The 27,680-nt window shown below is 43.7% G+C and overlaps 1 protein-coding gene across 1 annotated transcript in view; it reads left to right on the forward strand.

Annotated features, from left to right (window-relative positions):
* MYO7B (myosin VIIB) overlaps window positions 1–27,680 on the forward strand; it is a gene marked incomplete at both ends in the record, with an annotated part of 44,798 nt that continues 17,118 nt past the window's right edge. Inside the window, 28 exons of the mRNA XM_084212483.1 lie at window positions 1–18; window positions 1,301–1,414; window positions 2,022–2,174; window positions 3,301–3,485; window positions 4,322–4,443; window positions 5,106–5,248; window positions 5,342–5,455; window positions 6,481–6,634; window positions 7,540–7,616; window positions 7,921–8,040; window positions 8,264–8,406; window positions 9,239–9,449; window positions 10,967–11,102; window positions 11,347–11,507; window positions 13,756–13,893; window positions 14,862–15,014; window positions 15,569–15,667; window positions 16,214–16,308; window positions 17,428–17,512; window positions 19,288–19,506; window positions 20,107–20,208; window positions 20,785–20,961; window positions 21,668–21,877; window positions 22,787–22,954; window positions 23,219–23,299; window positions 23,821–23,948; window positions 25,378–25,504; window positions 26,878–26,997. Coding sequence (XP_084068609.1) covers window positions 1–18; window positions 1,301–1,414; window positions 2,022–2,174; window positions 3,301–3,485; window positions 4,322–4,443; window positions 5,106–5,248; window positions 5,342–5,455; window positions 6,481–6,634; window positions 7,540–7,616; window positions 7,921–8,040; window positions 8,264–8,406; window positions 9,239–9,449; window positions 10,967–11,102; window positions 11,347–11,507; window positions 13,756–13,893; window positions 14,862–15,014; window positions 15,569–15,667; window positions 16,214–16,308; window positions 17,428–17,512; window positions 19,288–19,506; window positions 20,107–20,208; window positions 20,785–20,961; window positions 21,668–21,877; window positions 22,787–22,954; window positions 23,219–23,299; window positions 23,821–23,948; window positions 25,378–25,504; window positions 26,878–26,997 — 3,753 coding nt within the window. The remainder of the gene's footprint in view (window positions 19–1,300; window positions 1,415–2,021; window positions 2,175–3,300; window positions 3,486–4,321; window positions 4,444–5,105; window positions 5,249–5,341; window positions 5,456–6,480; window positions 6,635–7,539; window positions 7,617–7,920; window positions 8,041–8,263; window positions 8,407–9,238; window positions 9,450–10,966; window positions 11,103–11,346; window positions 11,508–13,755; window positions 13,894–14,861; window positions 15,015–15,568; window positions 15,668–16,213; window positions 16,309–17,427; window positions 17,513–19,287; window positions 19,507–20,106; window positions 20,209–20,784; window positions 20,962–21,667; window positions 21,878–22,786; window positions 22,955–23,218; window positions 23,300–23,820; window positions 23,949–25,377; window positions 25,505–26,877; window positions 26,998–27,680) is intronic.

Consider the following 27,680-nt stretch of genomic DNA (forward strand, 5'->3'; position numbering starts at 1 on the left):
ATGGTGGTTTTCAGAAAGGTAAGTCCTACTCTTTCTTCTGATTGAGTGATTAGCCTGAGGCTGAAAGAGAAGGAAAATTACCTTACCATCATGGTTTGACCAAAAGAAAGTTGCAATAACCCAGTATCAACGAGGTATAAAATAATTTCAGCCTAGACTAGGGAAGCAGATGTGTCTTGCCTCTCCAGGACATCCTCTTGTTGAGCAGGTGACCTCTGTCACAAGGTGTGGCACAAGTTACCTTTGGAGTTTTATTCAACACAAATAAGAGCTGTTAGTCTGTAACATTTTTCATAATCTTGTGTAATGTTTATGGATGCTTTACATTGGTTGTTTAGTTTTAAATGTAAGCCACAAAGTATTTTGAGAGGAAAAAGAAATTTTTTTTTTCAGTAGAAACATTGAAACTATGACAATCAGTGCTGTGGTGTGTAACAAAAGTTGTATATGACAAGACACAGCTACAAAGTCCACTGATCTACAACTCTGTTCAGTTTTTATTCCATCTTTCTGTTTGAATCTGTATTAGGGACTAGAGCAAGAGAAGGTGTTCCCAAGGGCCTGGAGTAAGGAAGTAAAACCCCAACACTGGTACAGACAACACCAAGATGTTGCTCATTCCTAGGAAAGGGCAGCTATGGCTCACCCCTTCCTCCAGGCACAGCACAGCAGGTTCTTGCTTGCTGTGCAGAGGTGCCAGATGTTGACAAGCCTCTACCTATGTGAAGAGAGGAACTGGACTGGATGAGGGATGTTGGTGGCTTTTTTTTCTAAGAGACATCATGGATGCACTCACATCTTAGCCATAGCAGGAAAAATATATATCTAAAATTTCTCACAATGAAGGCCTCTACATTTCCAGGCATCCAATAGGTACCTATGTTTGTTTGTTCTTCTCTTTCCTGGTAAAGTCTATGTTCTCAAGAATCTCTTCTGAGAAAATATCATAGCTGCCAAGTGAGGCTGCCAAGCCAGTTCCCCAGCATTCGCTATGCCCCCAGCCAGCCTCTGAGAGGTACTGGAGCTGCATTACTGCTGTCCTTGGAAAAAGTCTCATTTCCTCTTGTGAGACAGCTGGGTTTGATGACTTGTGCGAAATCATGTTCCAGATCAGCTGTGGAGCTGGGAGTAGAATTCAGAGGTCTGAAAATGTACTGCCTGCAAGCCAGCAGTAACTTACCCAGTTAAACACTGCTAAAGAAATCAAATAACTAAAAAAGGAAGACCAAGAGGTATTTGCCTGTGAGCTACATGGCATCAAGTATGTCACTGTAGTTGACAGTAGCTTTTTTCTCTCCAGGGTGATCATGTGTGGCTGGACACTCAACAAAACAGTGAATTTAATGTCCCAATTGGGGCAGTTGTGAAGGAATCTGACTCGGGACGGATCTTGCTGGAGGATGATGAAGGCAAGGTGAGCTATGCTATAACCTTCTGTAAAAGATGAACATGAAATGTAAAAGTACAAAATAAAAAAGAAGGTCCTGTTGGGTCAGACTAAAGCTCCATCTATCCAGGTGGTCTGACTTTGATACAGGTAGGATATACTGAAAGAAAGACTATAGAAATAAGGCAAGTATAGGATGGTCACCTGCCATCTCCAGGTCCAAGCACTAGGAAGATTCAGAGCTTCATAAGATAGAGGTTACATCTACATGCCTAGGAAAAGGAAATGGATGGGGTCCAGTCCCTAAATTTGGTGAAGTTCTAGGTGGAAACATCATCCCACTGAAATCAGTTCATCCCTGCCTCATACAATGTTCTGCCTGTGATGACAGAATTGCACTCTGAGCAGTGTTAAAATTGGTGCTGTTCAAAACTCACCTGAATGGCTTCATTCTGTGTTTTTAAACCATCTTGTTTTAAACCAGTTAATTCCTGTAGGCCAATCCCCTGTGTGTTGGAACATGCTTGCTGGAGCACGTATTGTGTTGAAGCTCACTCTAGTCTTACCCAGCTCTCCTTTGTTTGTCTCTGAGCCACAGCATCACACATTAAAGTCTGTGCCTTGCCTTTGTCAGGAGCACTGGATCACGGCTCGGAATATGCACATGGTGCACCTGATGCACCCCTCCTCTGTGCAGGGGGTAGAGGACATGATCCGCCTCGGGGATCTCCATGAAGCTGGCATGGTGCACAACCTCCTCATCCGACATCAGGAGCACAAAATCTATGTGAGTGCCACAGTCACTTCCAGGAACAGCCTCTACACTTGAGCAGCCTGTGAGCCTTTCACCCTCTGACTTCTTTGATGACTGAGAGTGCCAAGGAGACACAACACAGTTTTTCTCTTCTTTCACTTGAGTACTTTGGCTGTGAAGAAGACAGCTACCAGCGGCCCCTCAGTCACAGTGCTGGCACAGTTAGTGACTCCACTTACTTTCTCCCAGAGTGATCATTGCCACCAGCCACTGACAGTGAACTAAATCCAGCCCATGTTACAGCTTACTGCTGTTACTGCCTGGAGGATCAGCCTAACTAGTATGCAGTGACATGATTTCAATTGTCCCCCAGTCCAAGCCAACATTTACTTGATTTTGATGTAATAAGATGGCTAATGAATAAATCTGGATATTTTGTCCATTGCAGGTTTTATCTGTAACTGGGAAATTTGGCAATTTTTTCTTTTTTCCTCAGTTTCCAGTTTGTAATATTATAGTTAATAACCAGGTTTTTCCATGCTTTGCCTCCCATATTATATGCAGTACTGGAGAGAAGCTGCCTCTTACAACATAGATGTGATGATATTTAGTGTTAAAAAGGATTTTATATACAGTTACAACTAACAAGGTGTGTGGATAGACCTGTTATATTAAATTCTAGCAGCCTGCATTTGTTTCATGTAGTTTTCAACAATATTATTGCCTTGCATCTCCACAGCCTTCAACAGCCTCCTTCATTTGACTGGTGTTGCTGTGTACAAATGTTTCTAAATCACTATATGAATAGCACAACTATAACTTGGCCTATTAGCAAAGTTCAGCTACCTCTGTACTAGAATACAAAAGCAGCTTAACAAAACACTGTGAAACACCTTATGATAACACCAAAGTGCCAGGTGAAATTGGACTTCTGTGTGCTTCAGCTTGAGACAGAGAACTGAGCTGCCATTTAGCAAGGAGACTACACCTGATGTTCAACAGCAGTTGATAGTGAGGAACTGGGCTCTCAGTCTCACCCAAGTGCTATGATCTCCCAGGCTTCCCTCCTGCCTCTGTTTAGATTTATACTGCAAGTGGCTTTGGTTGTATTCTTGTTTGCAGGTTTGCTGTAGCAATAATCCTCACAACTGTTTTCCAGACTTACACAGGATCAATCCTTGTAGCAGTGAATCCATACCAGCTGCTGCCCCTCTACACTGTGGATCAGATCAGACTTTACTGTAACAAGAGGATTGGAGAGCTTCCACCTCATGTCTTCGCCATTGCAGATAACTGTTACTTCAATATGAAGAGGAATAAGAGAGATCAGTGCTGTGTGATCAGGTGAATGGACTTGGAGAGGACAAATAGCAGAAGCCAAGTCTGGCATGGTTTGGGGCACCTTGTGGACAACAAGTGGACACAGGAAGGTCTCCTGACCTTCCAAATGGAAGGGCACAGATAAAACTAGAAACAACAGGAAGGAAATATTTTCTTCCCTGCTCCTTTATTTTCAATTAGGGCTGCAAAAGGTAAAACATAAGCAAAGGAAGCCCATTGTTTTCTCCCAGAATCTTTCAATGTGGTTGTACATTCTGCATGTGGTCACTACATACAGAAACATAACACCTGACTGTGTGTCATATAGGGCTACCTTTTACCTTGGAGACAGAATATTCATGTTACCTTTTCCAAGGCTAGACATTTCCTCAAGAGAAATAATCTCTGCTAACCCAAAGGTGGATGGAAGCTTTCTTCCTCCTATAAAGAATTCATTTTCTGTTTGTCATCAATGTGAAGAACCAGATAGTCTCATTGCAATAGTATCTGATTATAGCTGAGTCAACTCAGCTGATGTGCTAACACTAGCAGTAACAATCTGGTAGTGCAATAAAGAAGGTAAGCAAGTGGTCATTTAATTTGCATAGGAACAGAATGTCTTCCATGGATTTTCTTGTTTTTAATTGATAGGAGAATTTAGTTCTCAGCCTTATGACAACTTAAATTTGAGCAAATAAGATGATGAAAGACTCCAATTTTCCAGCCCTCTATGAAATACAGTCTTATCTACCATTCACAGGGTAAACTTAAGTGGAAATTTATTTTTTTTTTTAACTTGGTCTACCACATTACCAAAAAAAAATTAGGAAGCCTGTAATGATCTTTTTTTCTTACTGCAGTGGAGAATCTGGAGCTGGTAAAACTGAAAGTACAAAGCTAATACTACAGTTTCTGGCAGCTGTCAGTGGCCAGCATTCCTGGATAGAACAGCAAATCCTAGAGGCCAACCCCATTCTGGAAGGTGGGTTACTTAGCAAATATGGCTGATTTACCACATTTTTCTCAGGAAAAAATGAATCAGAAACAGATCCTTGAAACATTGTATCTGTTTAAGTGGTAACCCCCCCTGAAACACTGGTGATGCACAGTAGATGTTCTCTGTACTTTTCTGTCATGTTCCCATGCAGCCCACGCTGCAGGAGGAGTTGTCACTGTGGTATACACCCTGGAACTGCCAGGACAGCAAGAGTCCTTGGGACTGCAGAGCCCAAGGCAAAGCCCCCTGATTTGGCATTTGCCCTAGACAGTGACAAAGTGACTGGTCAAGCATAGATGTATCTGTAGGGGAGCTCCCTGAGACACCCATCTTTTTCTGTACAGCGATCAACATGTTCCCAGTAAATCATTCTGGAGGTTTTCAGCCTTGCCCAGATCTCTTGGCTGTCCAGATGCAGACCACATTTGGATCATTTGAATATGTCTTTTAGGACCCAGTTATCTGGGTGCACAGTATGCCTCTCTTCAGGAGATGGACTGAGACAAGACATTCTCCAGTGCGTCTCAGCACTGTCATTTGGAACACAACGTGTAAAATACTAGCAGCAAAGTAGAAGGGGAAAAAAATAGGCTTGATGTTCATGAACTGCAATAATACAGGTATTGTTTCTGTCTCTTGCCCATCAGCTTTTGGAAATGCCAAGACAATTCGAAATGACAATTCAAGCCGCTTTGGGAAATACATTGATATTCACTTCAACCAAAGTGGTGTGATAGAAGGAGCGCGGATAGAACAGTTTCTCCTGGAGAAGTCCCGGGTCTGCCGGCAGGTGAGGGCACTGGCAGGTGTATGTTCTGCCTGTTCTTGTGTTAGAAGCTTATCCTGGCAAGGCTGTCCATTGGCCTATTTCTTTTATTTTTAGGCTCCAGAGGAGAGGAACTATCACATCTTCTACTGCATGCTAATGGGGATGAATACAGAGCAGAAAAAGATGCTGAATCTGGGCACTGCTTCAGAGTACACTTATCTCACTATGGTAATATTCTCTGCTTTATTCTCTAATATCCCTCTGCCATTTGCTTCTTCCAGTGAGCAGTTACAATCACTAGGAGCTGCAGATGGTAGTTACTAAATATGAACAGTCCTTTCCTTAGAGTACCAGAAGCAGTAACACCAAAAGTGCTGTGAGCATCAGTTTCAGACACTTACTGTATTGTCCACCAGTGGGAAGCGGCCTGCGGCAGGTCAAAGCTTTCTGTCAAAGTGAGGTTTTTGAAAATAGCTAATTGAGTGGTTTAGGACATGAAAGCCATGATGCAAATCCTATCCTTTAGCCTGTGTATATACTTCATATTAAATATGCCAGCTGGTTAGATTTGGGCTGTTCTACAGCTGTGGAAAGAATGTGTTTAAGTCCTGCCTCTACAATTAGATGGAGCCAGGCATCTAATTTCTAGGAAATGAAAACAAGTCTGGTTTTGGGGTCTCAAAAGCAAAACCATTAAAGTTGTGGAGATTTTTTCAAATGTAATGTTTTCAAAATAGCAGTGATCTTGCAACAAAGCTGATGAGTGCCATTAGTGCAATTTACCCATTGCCATTCCATGAAAAGGCCCTGGGTCAGAAGTAGGGCAATGTGATACTGAAATAGGAGGATTGGATTAAAGGAGAACATATCCATGATTTTGTAAAGGTCAGCTGTTGGTACAAACTGGCATGTTTACATACTGTGAACTGAAATGACTAGGAATATTTCCTGTCCTTCTATGCTCCAGAGCAGCCTTCCCATCAGCTTTTCCTTTTGGCTTCCCCAGTATTCAGCCTAGCCCTGGAGAAATGCATTACTGAGCCCTCTGTTAATGCATTCTTTTTGAGAGAAAAGATGAAGGAAGATACAATGACGGGAAAAGGAATAGAATGTCTAAATAGGTTTTTACCTTGCATCCTTGTGGACTCACAGGATAGCCACCCTGTGTACAAAGGCTTGTCAGTCTGCACGTGCTTTCATCCTTGTCTGGGTAGCAGGAGGATCTTCCTTACCTGTTGGTGTGGTGCTTGCAGGGTAACTGCACATCCTGCGACAGCCGGAATGACGCCAAGGATTATGCCCACATCCGCTCGGCTATGAAGATCCTCATGTTCTCAGACTCTGAGCACTGGGACATCAGCAAGCTGCTGGCTGCCATCCTTCACCTAGGGAATGTGGAGTTCCAAGGTAAATTCAGCAGTACTGTGCTTACCTTTCCTCAGACTTCATGGTAAAGGTACTTTCCTGCACAGATTACGTTGTGCTGCTCTGATCTGTATTAACAGGTGAACAGAGTTGGAAGGGCGGGCAGATAAGCACCATGAAATTCTGATTTGTGACTCCAGTGCTATGTGTTTTGAAAAATAGCATCTTATTATTTTGTCACGCTGTCAGGTCTCCATGGTTGTAAATAGACCCTTATCACACAAACTGAAACAACAGAATGTAATACCATGCTACATTGCTGATTGTTGTTCTACACAGGCCAGAGGACACAGGAGTGATGTTTGCCTTGGAGATAATAGCAGTCATCCTCCTGCTTAAGTCTGCTGAACACTCACCTGCATAGGTGCACTCACCTGCAGAGGAATGGACAGGCACAGTGTGACAGTGTGACCCACCCGCACATGCCAAAAGCTTTCACATTTTAGAAAAGAGCTTCTCACTTTGTGATACAGCAGGCCCAATACAGAGATGCCAGCTGGATTCTTTGGATTAATGCTGACTACTCAAATTAGGGATTTCTTGTATTCCTTTTTGCTGTCTAATTACCACAAGTCAGATATGCAGGAGAAATTTCCAGAAACATATTTTCTGGCGTCAGATATCACTTCCTTAGATCCCCAGCAGTTACTACTTTAAATTAATAACCTTGTCAGCTTGGCTGCTGTTTTTAGCCTGATGTTCTAGGCACAAGAGATCCCTGTAGATCCCAGGATCTGGGTGAAATCAAGACCTCCTTGGTAAAATCACCAAACCTGTCAGTTTCAAATGAGAACTGAGTACCTCCCCAGTGTTATGGGGTCACAGAAATACAGCCACCTTTACAACAGTGATGTTTCCCCCTGACACTGGCTGTTTCTTCCTTGCAGCGGCCGTGTACGACAACCTGGACTGCTCTGATGTGATAGACTCACCACACTTCTCCATCGCCACCAAACTGCTTGAGGTAATGGACTCTCATCTTCTGCTGGTTCTTCTTTCTCCCTTGTTCCATGAGCACATGGGCAGAGCATGTCTCTGGAGTTTATGTAGGAATGAACATTCAACAAGCATGTCGCCTCTGTCCTGCTGACACTCCAGTCATGCTGTTGCAGATGTCTCTCCAAGCTGGGAGACCTCTGAATGGGACAGCAAGTTGCCAGTGGATGCTGCTAGACAAGCAGTTTGTCATAGTCTTCCTCCTGATAGAAACTTTGCTGGATTTCCTTTGTTCACCTAGAATGACCAGGTTGCCATGACTGTTTCTCCAGGTGGACTCTAGTGAACTCCAGAACAGCCTCACAAACCTCTCCATCATTGTCCGAGGAGAAAGTGTGTCCAGGCCTCTGAATGTGGTTCAAGCTGCCAATGGGAAGGATGCCTTTGTGAAGGTACTGGTGCTCACAGCTTCTCTGTTTAAAGACTGGGGATGCTTTCAGAGCTGTCTTTCTTTCTGGTTGAGGAGCCCTATGTGATAAACATTGACCCATAGGGCTCCAGGCCCTTGCAGTTCTCAGGCATAGCTTGACAGCACAATAGCAAGCAGTAAATTAGATCCAAAGTCTCTAATGATGGGCTCTAATTCCTCTTTCCTGTTTTTTTTTCTTCTCTCAGGGTATATATGGACGGATTTTCTTGTGGATCGTGAACAAAATCAACTCAGCCATTTTCAACCCATCTTCTCAGAAGCCTAAAGACAGACATCAATCCATTGGACTGCTGGACATTTTTGGGTTTGAAAACTTCAGCAACAACAGGTAGGAAACTCCAGATGCAATGCAACAGGAAGCTGAAAAGCAGCTGATGTAAAGGGAAGAACGAGAAAACAAAGAGACACATGGTCTTTCATCATTATCCTGATTCTCAGAATAATGGTGAGAATTCCACTACTGGATTTTCCCAGCTTTGATCATGCAGATTCCATTTTTCTTCAGTCTTGATCATATTTCTGCCTCCTTCTCCAGTCTTTATTTTAGTGCAGCCATTGCACAAGTCTATTCCAGATCCTGAGGAATTTTCTGGCCTTCAGCCAGAAAATGTTCCTCAGTGACTTTGGGAACAGAATCTAGGATCTCTACAGTCCTGTCTTCTATCTCTTGTTTTCTCTCCTGTTATTCTGTGCTGTTCCCAAGACCTGCAGTCCCCATGGGTGCTCACTGTGGTGAGCCCCCCAGAGGCACACACAGTGTGCCACAGCAAGTATGAGGTTATGATACTCAGATGCAGCATAAAGGAGTAAATAAAAAAGAAGTGGTAGTGCCAGTGCAAGCAGAAACATGCCACATACTCATAAGTGATTTTCACAGCTACATGTTCCCCTTTATCTCTGAAGTTTCTTGAAACACATAAAGATCTTTTCTTGCCGACTCAGCAACATTCAGTCATCAGCTGGCTCATTGCTGCTGGTCTTGGCCACAGCAGAAAATGCCTCCCTAAGGTTGGCAGTGTGCAATGATGGCAGTCACCAGCACTGTGGAATGTGGCAGTGGTGTATCTGGAATGCATTTAATGCAGAGGATAAACAAGTAACAGAGAGCAGTGCAGCACTGGCCAAGGATCACCATGGGCTTTCATCTTGTTCTTCCCCAGCTTTGAGCAGCTGTGCATTAACATTGCAAATGAGCACCTTCAGCAGTTCTTTGTGCACCATGTCTTCAAGCTGGAGCAAGAGGAATACCTTGCTGAGCACATTGCCTGGAACAACATTGACTTCACTGATAACCACCAGGCTCTGGAAGTCATTGCACTCAAGCCCATGAATATCATCTCCCTCATTGATGAAGAGAGCAGGTTCCCAAAGGTAAATTTCTGGTTTCGCTCATAATGCCTGGCTTTGCACACAACTCATAGCTAACACTTGGGTTTAGACACACAGAAGTGCAAAAGTGGCTTTCAGATATGTTAGAAGAGGCAATATCTTCTCCCCATAGATGTTTCTTTCAAACTGGCTCAGTACAGAACTGCTTCACTCTCTGCTGGAATGTGCTCTTCCTGGTGCCTTGCTGTTGAAACTCTTACAGCAGTTCTAGACAGAGAAGGAAGGAGTCTGGATCATTTTACAAGGGGTTCTTAGGAAATCTTTGAAATTGTTTATTGTTTGAGTATTTTTCTGCTGTTGGTCTGGGCTGCAGCTTGCTCTTTCTTCCCCTTGCTGACAGACTTAATTGAGCAATGCCACTATTGTGGGGAACTGGAGGGGAACTACAGGCCTGGTAGCTAACCTTGGTGCCAGGGAAGGTCATAAACAGATCATTTGAGCACCATCACAGAGCAGGTACAGAGCAACAAGTTGATCAGGCCCAGTCAGCTTGACCAATATGATCTCCTTCCATGACAAAGTGACCTGCTCAGTGCATGAGGGAAAGGCTGTGGCTGTTGTCTGCCACGATTCTGTGAAATGTTATCCTGCAAAGGCCAGTCATCTCAAACAGAAGAGCAGAGGTGAAAGTAGCATCTGATCTCAGACATCCCTGTAGAGCATTTTCATAGTATGCAGAGCATGGTGAGGCTAAACTGGAGTGCTGGTGCAGGAGTCAGATGGCAATGGAGGGTGTCCAGAAAAGCCAGCCCCTGTCTCAGCTCATTTGTAGTCCTTCAGGTAGCTACTTGAGAGGATCATGTACAGGCAGACAGCTTTCCCCTTTCTTCCCTAAGAAGAGGGTGGTCTCACAGATCAAGAAAGCACCTCTTCCATGATTCCCAGAGCACATGACTTCTGAGAGCAAAGCCCCCCCTGCCCTGGGTGCAGGTGAGTGCAGAGAGCTCACATGGCCCACGAGGGGATGGCATCATGATGGCACCCCTTGAAGAGAAGCACCCAGCTGACTGCCTAGCCTCTGGAACTCATGGTCTGGGCATGCTGACTGGGATCTGCTCAGGGATTCCTCCAGGGATCTCTGAGTCTTGCACCAGCTGGGGAGTACAAGAACTGTCCCTGCCCAGGAGAAGGAGGAAGCATCCCTTACAACCTCCTGGGTAGCAGGGCATGAGAAGGTTGGTGGGGGCTTTGCTTGTGATGTCCAAAGATCTGGTAAATTCTCAGCCCATCTGGTGATGTTGGTGATGTTATGGGGACTTGTGTACAGCCCTAGAACACCAGGCCCTGCTCTTGATAGTGTGCTCTGTCATGATGCTTGAGACAGGGGTCTGTGTAAAAGGAAAGATACTGTTGGCACTTTCTCCAGAACTACTACACACATAAGGGCAGAATTTGAGCTTTTGTTATCTCTGAGCACCACTTCTGTTTGTTTGCTGAGCACAGGCCAGTGCTGGGGACAGTGTGCTTAACCATCCTTTTTTACCTGTGTTTGTTTCTAGGGAACAGATGCCACTATGCTTGTCAAAATCAATTCCCTCCATGGTAAAAGTAATGTCTACATCCCACCTAGGAGTGTTCATGATACCAAGTTTGGCATCAACCACTTTGCTGGGGTTGTCTTTTATGAATCAAAAGGTGAGTCTATCTCTGCTGGATACAGAGGGTGAAGGGAAGGGCATGACTTGCCCTGGATGCATGGATGCATGACCTGGATATGTGGCTCTCCAGGGTAGTGTTGATCTGAAGTTGATCAGGAGGTCAGAAGGATTACTCTAAATCAATTTCAAGTTACTGTAAATTAAGTGGATTTCAGGTAGACAGTGTTGCTAGAGCCAGCAGGCTGCAGAGGTGACAGGCTAATTTTGTTTCCATCCTATAGATTTCCTGGAGAAAAACCGTGACACACTGAGTGCTAATGTGATGCAAGTGGTCCATTCCTCCAAAAACAAATTCCTGAGAGAGATTTTCCAGGTGGAAACAACCCCACCTATTCTGGGACGTGGGACCATTCGGCATCTTGGATCTGACCACGTCTACAAGGTTGGTTTACTGGCACTGTCTTGCAGAAACAACTCATATCCCTTGCCTTCCATAAAGCTCTGGCTGTTCTTGATCTCCTCTTTCTTTTGCACTGTCTCTGCAAATCCCTATCTCTTTCATTCAAATTGTTTCTGCCAAGGGGGCTGCAGGAAAAGTCAGGGTCTGGCATTCATGCTGTAAACAAGTGCGGTGTCAGCCCTGTCAGCCAGGTGTGCACCCTGGACATCTGTGTAGCCATGCCTGGAGTTGCTTCAGAACCATGAGTCCTGATGCCTCCCCACATGTTGTCATTGACTGGACATCACTGTGTGACAAAGTTCATGATGGGTCATTATCACAGATTCCGCTGTGCCTGTTCTGTCTGTGCCTAGTGAAAATAAGGATGTGAAGTGCAGTGGACTAAAAACATTGTGGGGCACAGTTAAGGTCTCTGTCCTGCTCCAATTTCCACATACCTTGATTTCTGAACACTTAGCTATGTGGCATCACCAGTATGTGAAGGTACTTTTGCTTTTGCTTGTTTACATCTTTGAGTTTTCCTGTCAGGATACAGAACAATCAGCTTGCAATCTAACCTGTTATCTGTCTATTCTCCTGGCATTGTTCTCTGATCTTGTCCTTTCTTCCTCTGTCTTTGTCCCAGTGTGGCTTTCTGCTGTCCAGAACACCTGGCCATGGACAGGTAAATATCCTGGAGGCAAAGAATGTCAGAAGTGGTATAAGCAGCAGATAACTGGCTTAGCATCTCTTAAATGCTATGAATACCTCCAGATTAAATATCAGGTGCATTTACATTGCTCTAATGCTCTAACAGGCCTTGTCCCTATAAATAAGGCTGTGTTATTGAAAAAAAAGTACAGCAGCATCTCAAGAAAGGAAATACCAAATGTGGGTTACCCTATGTCAAAATGCACAGAAATTAGCTGTTGATGTTCAAATAAATGGGACCACCACTGGGAAGCCTAAGAAGCAGGCTACCAAAAAGAATAATGAGTAATGTGCCAGAAAACACTTATTTGTCCTGAGGTCTCAGAGTTCCTTTCCTGGCACGCCACAACAGAAAAGTCAACAAATTCAGATTTAACAATGTTGCATGTGTGAGAGGCACGGGCTTTGGCCTTGTGTGCCATCCCACTGATGGTACAGCAGAAAGGCCTCTAAGGTCTGAGAGTGAAAATCACTAAAATATGTATATGTTGTTATTATACCCACAATGGGTGCTTGCTAGCCCTAAGATGCATCAGAGCTGCAATGAGACATTCCCAGGAGCTGTTTTCCAAAGACATGAATGACTGATCACTGGAGGGCAGCCTTGCCCTGTAGCTAAAGCAGAGGGTGGAAATCTGAATATTTAAAAGGGCACTTTAGAAGTAAGAACAGCATAATGAGGTACCCTAAAGATCATGGAAGTGAGGGGTAGCCACTGGACTTTAAATTATTTACTTTGAAAAAATTCTAACAACCCCACAATGGACCAAACTCCCCAAACAAACTAACAAGCAAACAGGCCATGTTGTGCTGCAATGATCAGCTCATTGCCTGTGTGTAAAAGGCCAGTGGAGTCCTTTTGTTACTTGGAATCTGTACTGTTGTCACTGTAATTTAATGTGCCCATACTGAGATGTAGAACACTAGGCCTAATTTGTGTGAAAAAGACAGGTGGAACTGTGCTGTCAGGGAGGCTGGGGAAGTCTGGAGTACCTCATAGTTTATACGCCAGTAAAAGTTTGCCTTTTCACTGCTTGCTGTATTATTAATGAGCAAGGTGATCAGCCATCCTAATCCCTAAGGAATGGGCTGTTCTGGATCTTTAGCATTCCTAGCTATGATGGCAGCAAAATGTCTGGCCTGGAGTTTATTCCTGCTTTGGGAGTGGCTATTTCTCACCAAGCTTTCAGGCATGCTCCCAGGAATCACAGCTTGGCACTCGGGCCTGGCACTGAACACAGCCTTAGTTGGAACAGCCAGGTGCATGTGGGCTCCTGTGGGTGGAATTGCTTCCACCACAGTCACCCCTACTGCTAGAACTTTGTGCCCAAGTAGGTGAAAGCACTTAGTGAGGGGTTTCTTTACAAGAATAAATGCAAATTAATAAGGTACAGATGGCCAATGTCACTCCCATGTAGGTAAATAATTTTTTTTTCTGGTGGTTGTGTGATACCGTTACATTGTACAAAAATACAAAGGTTTATTAATTGGCCTCTGAGAATGAATGATGTTGCAGTCACCATGTGCTTTCTCCTCCCAGGGCTTGGATACCACCAAGAGGCTCTCGACACTGGGAGGACAGTTCAAGCAATCCCTAGAAAAGCTAATGAAAATCCTGGAGCAGTGCCAGCCATACTTCATCCGCTGCATCAAGCCAAATGACTACAAGAAACCACTGGTAATGTTCTAACAATACAAAGTCTATCCTTTGGTAAAGTTTGTAATGAGAAAAGGCTCTCAGTTTCTGTGTAATGTTTCATAGTTGTACTTGGCTGCATCCAAGAAGAGCTGCAGTACAGGGTATTCCTGCAATAAACATAATAGGAGGATATAGCATGGTTAATTTACAAAAGCATCTCAAAAAAGCATCATAGAGTAATGGATAGCAAAAAAGCACGCAGGTGTATTCCTGAGTAGAGTTATAGATGCCTTTTCAGTAAAGATAAAGACAAAACTGAAAAGTCTGTAGCTCCTCAACACGGGAATAAACAAAAAAACATCAGGATGAACAATAATCATACTATGAAATAGCCTGAGAGAGAATAGGAGAGCTATTGGAGTTTATGAGAGGGGTGATTTGGCTTGATCTGACATACCGGAAAGAGTCCATTTGTCATTAGGACACGTGGCTGGGACTTGGGGGATTTCAACCTGGTTCTATTCTAAAACCTTGTACGGTGTTGGTCAAGTGATTTAAAAATTTTTGAAGCACTGCATGTGGCTTAGTGAGCCCATTTTTAAACTCAGATAAGATTAAACAATAATAAGAAGAAAAGAGCAGCATGCCTTTTCTTCTTGGTATGCCCAAGACCTAAGTTGCTAATGCATCTATTCACACCTACAAAATTATATGATCAATTCACTGCTCATCTGAAATTGCAGCTCTAGAACTAAAAATGGTAGCCAGACTGAAGTTAACAGACTGTTTCTACTGCTGACATACAAAAATTGAAGACCCTTTGGGGTGACTTGTTTACTCTTGTAATGAATTAATTTAGTGCACGGAAGAAAAATGCAATTTAAAAAAGCACAGTATGCCATTTTGCAGGCCCTCTGAGGCTGGAGGTTAATAGACATGTTCTGAGGGATACTGCACGTGTACTTTTTCTCAGTGCTCAGTCTCCTCCCTGTCTGGTTTCCTTCCAGCTGTTTGATCGGGAGCTGTGTATCAAGCAGCTGCGCTATTCGGGGATGATGGAGACCATTCAGATCAGGAAAGCTGGGTACCCCGTCCGCTACAGCTTTGAGGAGTTCTTTGAGAGATACAGATTTCTTCTGCCATGGTCTCTTCGACAAAAGGTGTGTAAGCAAAAACACGGTTTAAGGCTAATGTAACTTTTCCTAATGAGGCCATAGTCTTTCCTGGAGTAGAAAATTCTTGAATTACTGCTGGCAGAGGTGAGAGAGCTGTCAGCACAGTAGAAGTTATCACAGGAACTGTTATCACAATAATTGTAGCTAAATAGTTAAATACTCCCTTCAACCTTAGCTGAAAACAGAGTTGCTTTGAGGTCCAGCTGTCCTTGGCCTGCTCCTCACAGACATCCCAGGCAGGGTACCATCCCCATTCCCATTGCCCTCAGATGGTTTTTTACTGTGATCACAGAATTCTCAGGTCTCTGATGTTCTCCTCACACCTTGACTCTGGAATGTTTAGTCATGCAATCACATTCTTCCTCTTCCTGACCATTTGAGCTGAACCACTTTCATTCATTGTACTGCCAGCCCAGAGGTCTGCAAGACCTCATCTGTTTCTGTTCTTCAGCCTTTGGAGTGCAGGGCAGTAGATCCTTGCATAGCATTTGCTGTGTTTCACAGCCAAGCCCTAAAATCATGATGCTTTTGCACATCAGCTGAAGAATGATACTCGACAGAGCTGCATCAGCATCTCCCAAGCAGTGCTGGGCAAGGATGAAAGCTGGCAAGTTGGAAGGACCAAGATTTTCCTTAAAGTAAGTAAAAAGGACAGTTTATTGTCTTTTCTCATTAAAAACTGGATGCTTCACAGTACCAGCTTGGCCTGCTTGTGCAAGAGTGGCTTGTGCAAGGAGGACTGGGTTGTCTCACAAACTCTCTCTTGAATCTGAGGGTGGATCTTTGTTCTTGAAAGCCAAATAATTCAATGGAGAGGGTTTGGTGTAGGAGAGGCTGATCCTGTTCCAGTGCTACAGCACTGCAGCTGAAACAGAACAGTGCAATGTGCTGGAGCATAAAAAAGAACAGGATACCAGTGCACTGTTGCAGAGGACCACCTTGCCTGTAGAATACCCCCTCTTGAAAACAGTCTTGCTGCAGGCAGATTCTTGCTTGTTTATGGCTATAGCTAGACCAAGTCTGGTCAGGTGGTGTGCCCTCTTCCTACTGCAGTCCCATAAATGCATTTTAGTCACATTATGCTACATTATGCTGATTTTGGATCTCTTTCAGATCATGTGTCCACTTTCCAGAGGTTGTAGGTGTGTCTGCTAAGCTGGCATATCCACACTTTCTTTTAACAGGATCATCATGACACTGTATTGGAGCTGCAACTCCAAAATGTACTCACAGATAAGGTTCTTCTTATCCAGAAGGTGATGAGAGGATTGAAGGACAGGTCAGTGACCTTACAGAAGGGAATTCGTGTTATTTTGAAGTAGCTAATCTTTGTGGTACAGCTTAACACACTTTGTGCAGCATTTTTGAGTGTGAAATGTATCAGGCTATACCTTCCACCAGCCCTAAATTACATGCTCATCATGTAATAATGCACAGTGTATCTACACAGATGTTGGCCAAAGGTTTTGTTTTGGCTCAGTTTTGTTATTTTTGTGATGTTTTTCAAAATGCATGGCTGGGGCATGTATGAAAAGGAGGGTTTGAAAGGAGGACTTGCTCTTAATATTTTTAATAAACAATAGACATCAGAAAAGCAGGAAATCCCCATGGAATCTGTGCCCTTCTCAGAGCTACAAGAATTCTCTTATTTAGGATGCTTCTTGGATACAAGATGTTGATAAGAATCAGATGGAAACTAACTAGTTTTCCTCTTTGCCAAAGATGCCTAATTCTTGCATTGTGTCTGGTTTAGTTTGAAATGTCTTCAGAAGTGAAATTTAGTCACTGTAAAATAAATGTCTGTCCTCATTACATCCTTTACATCATGATTTATACTCATGGATCTTGTATCCCCTCAACCAGAACCATGATATAGGACTGAGTCTTGGTTTGATTTAGAAATACTCTTGACCATAGTGAAGGAAGAACTAAAAAATATGACACAAATGCCCCAAAACTTCCCTCTTTTTTTTTCAGACCCTGCCTGCTATCCAACAGAGTATCCAAACCAAAAGCCTCACCTTGCTTTTACTTTTAATCCGTCAGAGCTATATGCTGCCTTTTTCAGTTGCAGTGTGACAGCTTGTACCATCTTGAGGTTCATCTTGCTCAGATGGGCTCCTTGTCCTGGCAGCAAAACAGAGAGAAAGAGGTTACCAGATGGGGAAGTTAACTTGTGCAGTCTTGATGTGAGGGGTTTTCAGTTCTTACAGAGCTCTCTGACCACAGCAATTAATTTGGTCTGTAGTTGCTATGAGTATTTTTGCAGCAAACAAGGCTGACATCAGACTGTGGACATCCCATAAAAGAGAAAAAAAACAACCTTATTCTCTACTGCTATCATAAGAAGCAACACAGATAACCTATTGTTTGTCACCTCCCATGTCTGTCTGATTAGGAAGCAGTTCCTGAAACAGAGGAGGTCTGCTGTAGCCATTCAGTCAGCCTGGAGAGGCTACTGCTGCCGGAAGGAATTCAGAATGGTAAGGTGAAGGTGCATCATGAATATGTATTTGTGTGTGTGTTTATATATTGTGCCCTGACAGACTGAGTGGAGTATTAGGGATTAAGATATTCTCAACTGAAGGGAGAACAGACAAGATGACAGGGTGTAAAGGAGGATATAAAGTGTAAGGAGGGCTCTGGGACCTCTCAGGGCTGAACCTGTGACACTTCTGCTTTTTGGTGAAATAGGAACCTAACTCACCTTTGGCAGGCCTGGCTCCAGAGACCTGACATATAAGTGGTCCCACACTTCTTATAATCAGAAACACAAGCCTAACCTTTGTGCATCATCACCATGCTATGAACAAAGTGTCTTCCACAACTGCTGCAGGAAAACTGGGAATTTGTAAAAAAATACCAGAAAAGTCATTATATCAATCTCACATTATTAAGAATTTTGCCAGGGGAGGTTTAGATTCAGATTAGATATTAGGAAAAAAAATCTCACTGAAAGAGTGGTCAGGCTCTGGAATAAGTTGCCCAGGGTGGTGGTGGAGTCACCCTCTTGGGACATGTTGAAGAGGTGCCTGAATGTGGCACCTGTGGCTATGGTTTAGGGGTAGTTATCATGGTGCTGGATTGACAACTGGACTAGATAATTTGGAAGGTCTCTTCCAACTTTGATGATTGTGTGTAATTCTGTGTGAAAAATATTGGCTGATCTTCTATAGATGGTGTATTTTCTGGGTGAGTAAAACTGGGGGCACTCACAGATTATGATTATGTATTTGTGTGGCAGGGATTATTATTATTATATCCCATACATCCTGTTTGAGATGGGGAGGAGGAGAAACTGCCATTTTCAGTCAGAAACATTCTATATTCTGCATCAGTGATGCAATTCCTGCCTGATTGCTTGTTTCCATTCACCTGGCTTCATTTCTGCTCTTGTCATAATCCCAGGCTACCATTGTCACTTTCTGGAGCCACTCCCTAGAACAGATCCCCCAAATAACTCTATATACTAATTTTAAAGGCCTATTACTGGTAGAAAACAAAGCATAAAGGGTAATATTACATTAGCCACTTCCAGTGTCTTTATCCAGTTACTGAATTTTGTTGTCTTTTACTCTTTCCATCTTACATCTCTACCTGTCTCGATGGTTTGGAACCATAATTGTGGGAAGCCAAGACATCTCTCTGGCTGTCTTAGATGGCTTGAGCCCCTGCCAAGGGGCTCAGAGACCTTGGCACAAAGCCCAAGACACCTGTGACTTTGATTTTGACCCATAAAGCAAATTACCACCTTTATATGAAGAATTACAACTCAAGAGAGTTTAAGTTGAATAATAGTTAGTTTTCATGAAGTGAAAAATAGATTTTTGGAGGTTTTAGAATAAGGGTTCAGAAAGCAAGATAGAAGAATCTAAGCGTGTCCAGTCTTTCTCCTTCTTCTTGGCCTCCATCTTCTGCTGTGATAGTAGCACTTTTAGATTAGTTTAAGGCAGAAACTCGCTAACATAAGTATTAAGAAGGTATTATAACTAATGTACACATAGGTTTTTGTGTAAAAAGATAACACCGCCCCAAGGCAGTCAGTGTGCCTCAACCCGACCTGCCAGACAGACCTGCGGCAGGTCAGACAAAGAATGTTATAGATAACAAATAATAAACAACCTTGAGAACAAGAACAGAAGAATCCTGACTCTTTCTTCAACTGCCGGGCTGGGAAAAAGAGACTTGTAGGTATCTCAAAGTCACTCTGACCAGCAGAGATTCTCAGCCATAATGACTTTTCTCTCTGCACCCCCAGGTGCTGCTGGGCTTCGGGCGGCTGCAGGCGCTGTACCGCGGCCGGCAGCTGGCCCAGCGCTACGAGGCCACGCGCGCGCGGATCGTGGCCTTCCAGGCGCTGTGCCGCGGGTTCCTGCTGCGCCAGAGGCTGGCACGGCAGCAGAGAGCTGCGCGGGTCATACAGGCCTACGCAAGGGGCATGCTCGCCCGCCAAGCCTACCAGAGGATGAAGAGGGAGGTAATGCTCACAGATACCTTGTGAACACATTGTTGCTATGAATTCCAATCGAGATTTTATCACCAGTGAGTGTTACCTTCAGGTAGCATTGGGTGTGGATATTCATTTTGGGGTATTTTAACTTGAAGTCTTGCCAAGTACAAAAGCAGAGTGTTAAAAAGACTGATCTTGTTTACATTTGCTTTATGTGATCGTTATCATGGATCAAAACTTCACTGATACAACTGCTGTGGGAGCAGCAGAAGGGAGAAAAGATCTGTGTGTATCAGCCAGTCCTGCAAGGGGAGCTCAATTTCTACATCAGGGTGGGCACTCTGGGAGCCATTCAGAAGGGAATCCCAATGCAGTCTTGGTATGTGCTACCCTTGACAGTCCATTGCACAGGAGAGACCTCTCTCTGATTTCCTTTCTGTACTAATGCTGTACGAACAGAACTAAGCCAGTTTGCAGAGTTCTGCCTATGGGCTGTTCCCTAAAATGTCACATCTCGAACTAAGCCTCTGTTGGGACAAAGTCCTGGTGTGGGCAGTTTGTTAAAGGCAGAAGGGAGCTGTCTCAACAGCTGTACAAACAGTCACAGAGTAGTCCTGTTGACCACAGAACAAGCTGGAAGCCAGGAATATCCACTTAAAAGAAGAGAAACATCTTATACAAGTCCTGGCACCACTGAAAGGAAGGGAAGAAGCTATGAGATTACAAAAGGCATGCTGGTGGAGGAACACTGGCCAGCATTACCCAGCTCACACCTGTGGACTTGCTCAAACCTCTGAGCACTGCTATATTTGAAGAAAGATTAGACATAGTTGTAACCCTATTTGTAATGATGCTTTGAAAATATAACAAGGCAAACACATACACAGTTCTGATTGCAGCGTAAGGGGACACTTTAGCCAAATATGCCCAATGCTATTACAAGTCTTCTGACACAAAACATTTCAAAATCTTAAAAATTGTGGGGTTTTCTATTAGAAATTCTGTGCTTTTCCTGTATTATCTCTTGTTGATTACATTCTTGTATAATTGCACATCACTCTCAATAGGTCAACAGTCCATAAAGACAGTTGTAAGAGCAGGGCCCTGCTGCTGATGGGCCAGGCCTTTGTGACTGCTAGACACAAGCAACATTTGACTTCCTGTTTCAACACTGCACTGGCAGAGCTGGACCTCACAGTCTCACACCTTTGTAGAAGTGTTTCATCTTCATACCCCTTCAGTCTAGCAAAATGATGTTCATTCACGATGCTAATGTTCAAGTCATGCCTATTTCTGTGTTTAAAGGAACACCTGCCAACTCAGAAGAGAAAGGAGGCAGAAGCAAGACAAGAGAGGAACGTGCTTGCCAATAAACCAACAAGTCATGATGTTATCAGCGACCAAGAAATGGTGGACAAAATTTTTGGGTTTTTACCTTCTATGATTGGAGGCCAAGAAGGACAGGCTCCTCTGGGTTTTGAGGTACAGAGCTGCAGACTGGTAATGGGTCATGCTTAGCCCTTGTATAAGCCCATTGATTGCTGGAATTCCATCAGTGGTCAGTTCTGTTTACAGTGAAAGAATCCCCCAAATTATTCATCCAGTCACCAAGGCATCTCTTGTAGAGGTGAGTTCCCAAAAGGTTTTGGTCACATGCAGTTTAGGGACTATATAGCTTCAAACTTTGCATTTGTTTCTTTGGCCCAGCCCAACAGTACCACCCTCTGCATTTTGGCACCAATCTTATGTTCTGCTGACAGTGTTCTCAGTGATTTTCTGCCTGAAACCAGCTGAAAGTTCATGACCCAAGTTATACCATATTCTTAAAGGCAAAATCTGTGATATACTTGTCCTGATAGCTTTGGAAGTTAGAATTTTGTAGGAAGAGGTGGGCAGAATAGAATGGTATGGATAAGTACTGGATATGAACAGTAACATCTGGATTTTCCATCAGCAATATTCTTGCTGAGGACTAAGACAGACAGGAAGACCATATGGAATGGATGCATCTCAGAAGGACAAGCTCTGAGTCCAAATGATCTGTTGGTAGCAACTGTAAATGGCTTTGGGGTTAGCTGGAAAGGCAAATTCTGGAAGACCTATGGCCAAGGGGAAAAAAGCAAAACTAAACATAAGCATATCAGAGTTCAGTAAAAGAAAATATGCTTCTTCCTCATGTTCTGCACAGGACTTGGAAACAAAGCCTAACAAGCTGGAGGAAGTGGACCTGGACATGGTTCCCATGAGTGTGGAGCTAGAAGAGGAAGCACATGGTTTGGAAGAGTACACCTTCCCCAAGTTTGCAGCTACTTATTTCCAGGGGTCTTCCACACATACACATATCCGGAGACAGCTGCGGCACCCACTGCTCTACCATGATGACAAGGACAATGTCCTGGTATCTTGCTCCTTGTTGTTCGTGTTGAACCTGCTCTCTCCACAGCCCTGGCTTTACAGGCGCTATCATCCCTGGGTCCTGGCTCTGGCACAGCCCTGGGAACCAGAGACTCCAGAGCCAAGGAGATAGTCCTGATCCACGGTATTGAAAGCAGCAGTTCCCATCAGCATTTTTTGGCAATTTGCTGGCAGACATTTCACACAAACACCTGCTCAATGCAGATCTCTGGTCACCTTTGTTCTTGCCCAAAGAGGGAACTCAGGGGTGTGTTCTGACTTCTCCAGATACTCTTTGGGGATAAAAGTAGACTGGAGAGAAGAAGCATGAGAGCTTATCCATGTCTCTGCTCTTGTTAGGGTTGCTGGTTTGTGAGATAGGACAGAACTAAGAGAGCCAGGTCTCCAATATCCCATTGAACCAGAGGAGGATTGAGGAGGGTGTTTTCCTTAATTCTAAGCAGCCTGGCAGAATGGAGGACCCCATGCAAGAACTTTTCTACTACTTGGCTTTCTAGTTCTGGACATGAAGGGTCCTGGCAGACTCCACTCCACTGCTTATCTGTTCAGGTCAGCAAATGCAGAGTGCAGTTCAGCCAAGGCTTCTCCACCTCCCTCCAGCTGCAACACACCTCCAAGGTCTCAGTAAAGGGAATGATGAGGGCTCAGCAATCACAGAGATCTGACCTTCCACCAGAACTGTACCCTCTTCCTTTAGCAGGAAAGTTTTGTGTGTTGCTGTCTTGTTGTTTGGTATGAAACTAAATTCTTCATGTAGGTAGCCAGAGGAAATGGGAATTTTAACAATCTGGACTGGGTAAAGGAAGAAAATGCTCTTAATCTAAACAGGCAGAAATGGCATGGAGCCATTGGTCCTGTTGGCACTCTCTGACTGTGCTTTCTGCTATTATAGGCTTCTCTAGCTGTGTGGGTGATCATCCTGAGGTTCATGGGGGACCTGCCAGAGCCAGCAATGTTTGCCAAGACTGCCACCACCAAGAGCAGCTCTGTGATGACACAGATATATGACACACTTGGCAGGAAAAACCAGGTCCAGCTGAGGAATGACAGCCCAAATATGGTGAGACAAGCAGACTATGCTTGTGTTTTCATTTGCTTTCCTTGGTTTCTGTGCTGTTCTACCAAGAGTAAGAAAAGCAAAGGAACTCTTTCATGCTGCTGTACTTGAAATGCCGTAAGTGCAAAAGTCCTGGCAGGACACTCAGCTCTTTCTGGCAGGAGAAGAAAAAACAAAAACATCTTCACTTGAGCATCTTTCTGTCCTTAATGAATCATTCTTGCTGTGCATTAATCTGATTTCCTATAATGGTAATGTGTATTGCAGAGAGAAGGCAGAAGGGATAACAAGATTTCTAAGGGGATTTCATCCCTGAAACTGAAACGATCATCCAAGCTGACAGGGAAGGTAAGAGGTGGAAATAAATTGCTTCCCTTTCTTCTTGCCTAAAATCCTGTCTTCACCTTCTGATAGATGTTATGTGAGCAACCTCCCAGCTGAGAACTTGTTTCCCTGCCAAGCCAGGGCAGCCCTTTGTGGGATACCTGGTGCACTGTTCTTTGGACACGATCTCCACGTGCACTGATGTCGTCTGTTCTCTGGCAGAGAACACCAGGAGAAATTTATTACTGAGAATTGCTAGCATTACAGAACAGCTTGCCCAGAGGTCTGAGCAGACTGAGAACCATGTGCTTAGGGCTGTACAGGACAGGACAAGAAAGTTCTCCTAGCCAGAGATAGTGCTGTAACAGCACATTTAATGAGTTACCTTTAGAGGGAAGGGGGTAATATGGCCTGGTTCTCCTGCCCTGAGCAGGAAGTGCTTTAGCCACAAAGATAGAGAAGGAATGTCTCTCATTTATGGGAGAGCTGCCTGCTAAGAGGGGAGATTTCTAGAGCACTCTGGGGTTCTACTCTGTTTCTTTCAGGTGACAGAGCAGCTACGAAGTGGAGAAGAGGCTTTCCAAGAGGACATCTCGATCTCTCAGAGACCTATGTCCAACCTAGAAAAAGTACACTTCATTATTGGCAATGCAATTCTGCGTCCTGCCATCAGGTAGGAAATTTGTACCCCCTTCCTAGGGCCAGGTGCCCATTGCATCAAGGAAATCCACCCTTTTTCCACAGTCCTGAAGAATGACTCCCTTACTGCCTTTTCTGGTATTTTTAGGCTAGCTGCCTCCATGTATGACTTTCTGAATACCCCACAGGTAGGGAAAGGAGCAGAGCTCAGGGCTGTGACTCAATAACCCTTAAAGGTGGAACACTGCTCTAGAATGAGGGAGAAGAGTCACTCAGAGGAGTAAGAAATATGGAGCTAATGTAAACTAGGTGGATGAAAGGTTTCCCAATAGCCACTTTTTGAGCACTCAAGCAACATCCCTGCAACAGAGATGGTCAAAGGTCTGGATTGCTGAGTGTATCAGACACTAAGGAGAAATCCTGACCACAAGTGTGAGGCTGGACCTCAGGCCAAGCATGGTGTGAGGATACAGCAGAAGCTTGTTGATTCTGACCTGACCTCATGAATCCTCTCCTTTTTTATCCTGAGCACTTTTCTGTAACAAAGCCCACAGACACAGGCTGTGCCTTGACCTCAGTCATGGGCTACATTCCTCTCTCCCCAGTCACTTTGTTTCAGTCAAGACACTCCCTAAAGCAGATTCTCTGCTGGCAAAAATTGCATTCAATCCATATATCATAAGAGGCACAGGCTAAGTACCTATACCCTCGGTTTGTGTTTCATCAAATGTCCTACGAGGGAACAGAAAACTCATCCAATTTATGTCCTCTCACATCAGATTTGAAAAATGTGTGTTCCAAGAGTCTAGAAAAAATTAAGATGATTTTTTTAATAACAGTTTTATTTGTATGCAGATTTTTGCATCTGTTTCCCTTAGGTCCTTGCTGCAGGCAACTTGCATTTTCAGAAGCTTACGCTGAAGTGCTCCTTCCTCCATTTCTGTACAAGATTCACTCCAAGTTTGCATATGAATATAAATAAAATATATATATATATGTAAATATAAAAATATATAGATAAAAACTAAGCAGGGTGTCCCCCATCCTTATCCCTAAATCCACCTACAAGCAGACAGACAAGAGCCATGAGCTACAACCCACAGGCTGTAGAGAGCTCAGAGCAAGTTACACATCTAGACTCTTGGACAGCAATGCCATTTCACAGCTGGATGACCCAGCAGTTGTTTTTCCTGCACAGCCCCCTGCTTCTCACAGAAGTTAATTCAGCATGGGAATCGCACTTGAGTAAGAAAGAGTGACAAAAGGTCCTAAGCTTGCCTGGAGCCTTTTCCATAACAAAGCTCTTTCCTGAGGTGCATTACAGGTGCTATCCTAGCTGTTGTGGTTGAACCTAGCTCAGATCTACTTCATCATGCTGCAATCCTGCCCAGCTTGCAGTCAAAATGTAGCCAAAGACAGTTCAGACAGTGAATTATCTGTTGCTCTCACATGTTTTGTTACAGAGATGAGATTTATTGCCAGATTTGCAAACAACTCACAGAAAACAGCAACAGGAGCAGCTATGCTCGTGGCTGGATCCTTCTGTCACTTTGCCTTGGCTGCTTCCCTCCTTCAGACACGTTTGTGAAGGTACACTGCTAACCCTTCCTACAGCAGCTCACACACCTCAGCTGAGCTGGTGTCTTGTGCATTTTGACGTTTTGATCTGACAGCCACATAAAATGTTTGGCTTCCAGAGCAGCTGGTGCTGTGGTTTCAGCAGAAACCTTCTCATCTCACATGCTTATCTGGGAATTTAAATAAATTATTGCTGCATTCATATTTAATTTTTCATTTCAATACACATTATACAGTCTGGATTCTGTTGTTCATCACAGCTCTCATTTTAGATTTATAATTTGCAAAGGATCTGGCAAATTTTAACCTCTCCAATTCTGCCTTTCCAGCCAAATACAACCAAAAGATGTCTCCAGTTAAAACCCTTGTGATTCAATATATTCAGGAGGCCAGTATAAAAATCACACCCCCAAGTTTTATCAGTCCTTACCCTATATCTCTAAGCCCTAAAAAGTCCAATAGATACTTGGACTTTTTAATTATGTATTAATTTCCAAGTTTAAATGGATGATAAATCCACTTCACCATAGGATAAAAACTCAACCTGTGGCTCCAACTTGCCCCTCCTAGATATGAGGGGCAAACAGGATCCATGAATGTGCATGAAACTTCAGCCTTGCTTTACTAATACCCCAGTTCAAGTAGTCAGTCTAATCATACATGCTGCTAAATGGACACTACTTGGAACAAACCAGTCACAAGCCATAGGCATATTTTGACACCAGTCTTCATCCAAAGACTTGGAACCATGCAGAATTCATGAAAGACATGACTGTACCCTAGCACTAGGAGTATTTTTAATCATTAAAATAACCAGGTGAATGAGACATGCTTGCACTAAATACAGATAGGTAAATAGAAGTCCTTGTCATCCAAGAGCCATACAGACCCCAAAAGCTCAGTTTATCCCATTCATTTCTTCAAATGTCCCATCTTAATCATGGATTTCAGTTGATATTGCCAGAGAACTTGGTAGAACTTGGTAGAACTAGAATCATCATTAGACCTAATCTGCCATTAGCTCTCTTCCCAACTCTTCCATTCGTACAGTATGTCATAAGACTTCAGGCTCTTGGGTTGCAAACACTAACTCTTACTCTAACTTAACCATAAGAACAAAGTCTCCACTACTCATGAAGTTAAATGTGGTGCATAGACTGACACAAGTCTTCTCTCCCTTTGGACTGGAAGTTCTGAAGAATGAGTGAAAACTAAGTGTCTCAAGCCTCCTTTTTAAACACATTAATTCCAACCCTAATTTTAATATTTTCTGGTGAACTGAAAGCTAATGAATCACACTACTCTAGTGTATCATCTGCAGAAGGTTTTTAATGTTTTCTGAGGATTAATGCTTCCTAACTCCTCCTCCTGCTCTGTGCATGTAGTACCTGTTGAATTTCATCCACCACGGGCCCGCGGGTTACGCTCCGTACTGTGCTGAGCGTCTGAGACGCACCTACAGCAACGGGGCCCGGACTGAACCTCCCAGCTGGCTGGAACTTCAGGTAAAACTCTCTTTTGGCTTAATTATATTGATCTGGGACATTTTGTACTGGTTTTTGTAAGTATATACTTACTTTGTAGTTATACTACATTCACTAACCTGTAATAGCAGGCATTCCTAAATCAAATAATAGAAATCAATTGCACAAGGGGACTGAAGACCAGCCATCCTGGTCTGGGCAGTTTCTTGGATACACCTCTTCTGGCTATTCAGTTACCCTAAATGCAGAAAAGTATGTAAGCAGCAGTAGATTTTCTGCAGGGAGGTACCTCCATCCACTCAGGAACCACAGGCCAAATAACCTCCTGAGGAAAGCTCTTACTATCACTTTTGGAAAGAACTGAGCAAAGGTTATGCTTTTAAAATGAAAGGAGGAAGGGAGTATGATGGTGCTATATTGTCCTCCACTTCCTTTAAATGTCACCCTAGTAATTAAAAATCACCCCCCCCCACCCCCTTTCAAGTAAAGACCTCAGTTCAATTCCTCCCTAAATCTCAGGGACCCTATTGCTTAGCACACATCTTCCATGGCAATGTGCTTGCTGCAGGCCATCTCTTCACTGATGCATGAAAGGCTGTTCCCAAAAGTCATCAGGACAAATGTAGCTCATGAAAAGTCTATTAGTCAGCACTGTTACGTGATTATCAGCTCTAGTGAGCTATGAGGAGGAGAAAACTTGAGTC

This window comes from Fringilla coelebs (assembly GCF_963513975.1).
Source record: "Fringilla coelebs genome assembly, chromosome: 10".
NCBI classification, from domain to species: Eukaryota; Metazoa; Chordata; class Aves; order Passeriformes; family Fringillidae; genus Fringilla; species Fringilla coelebs.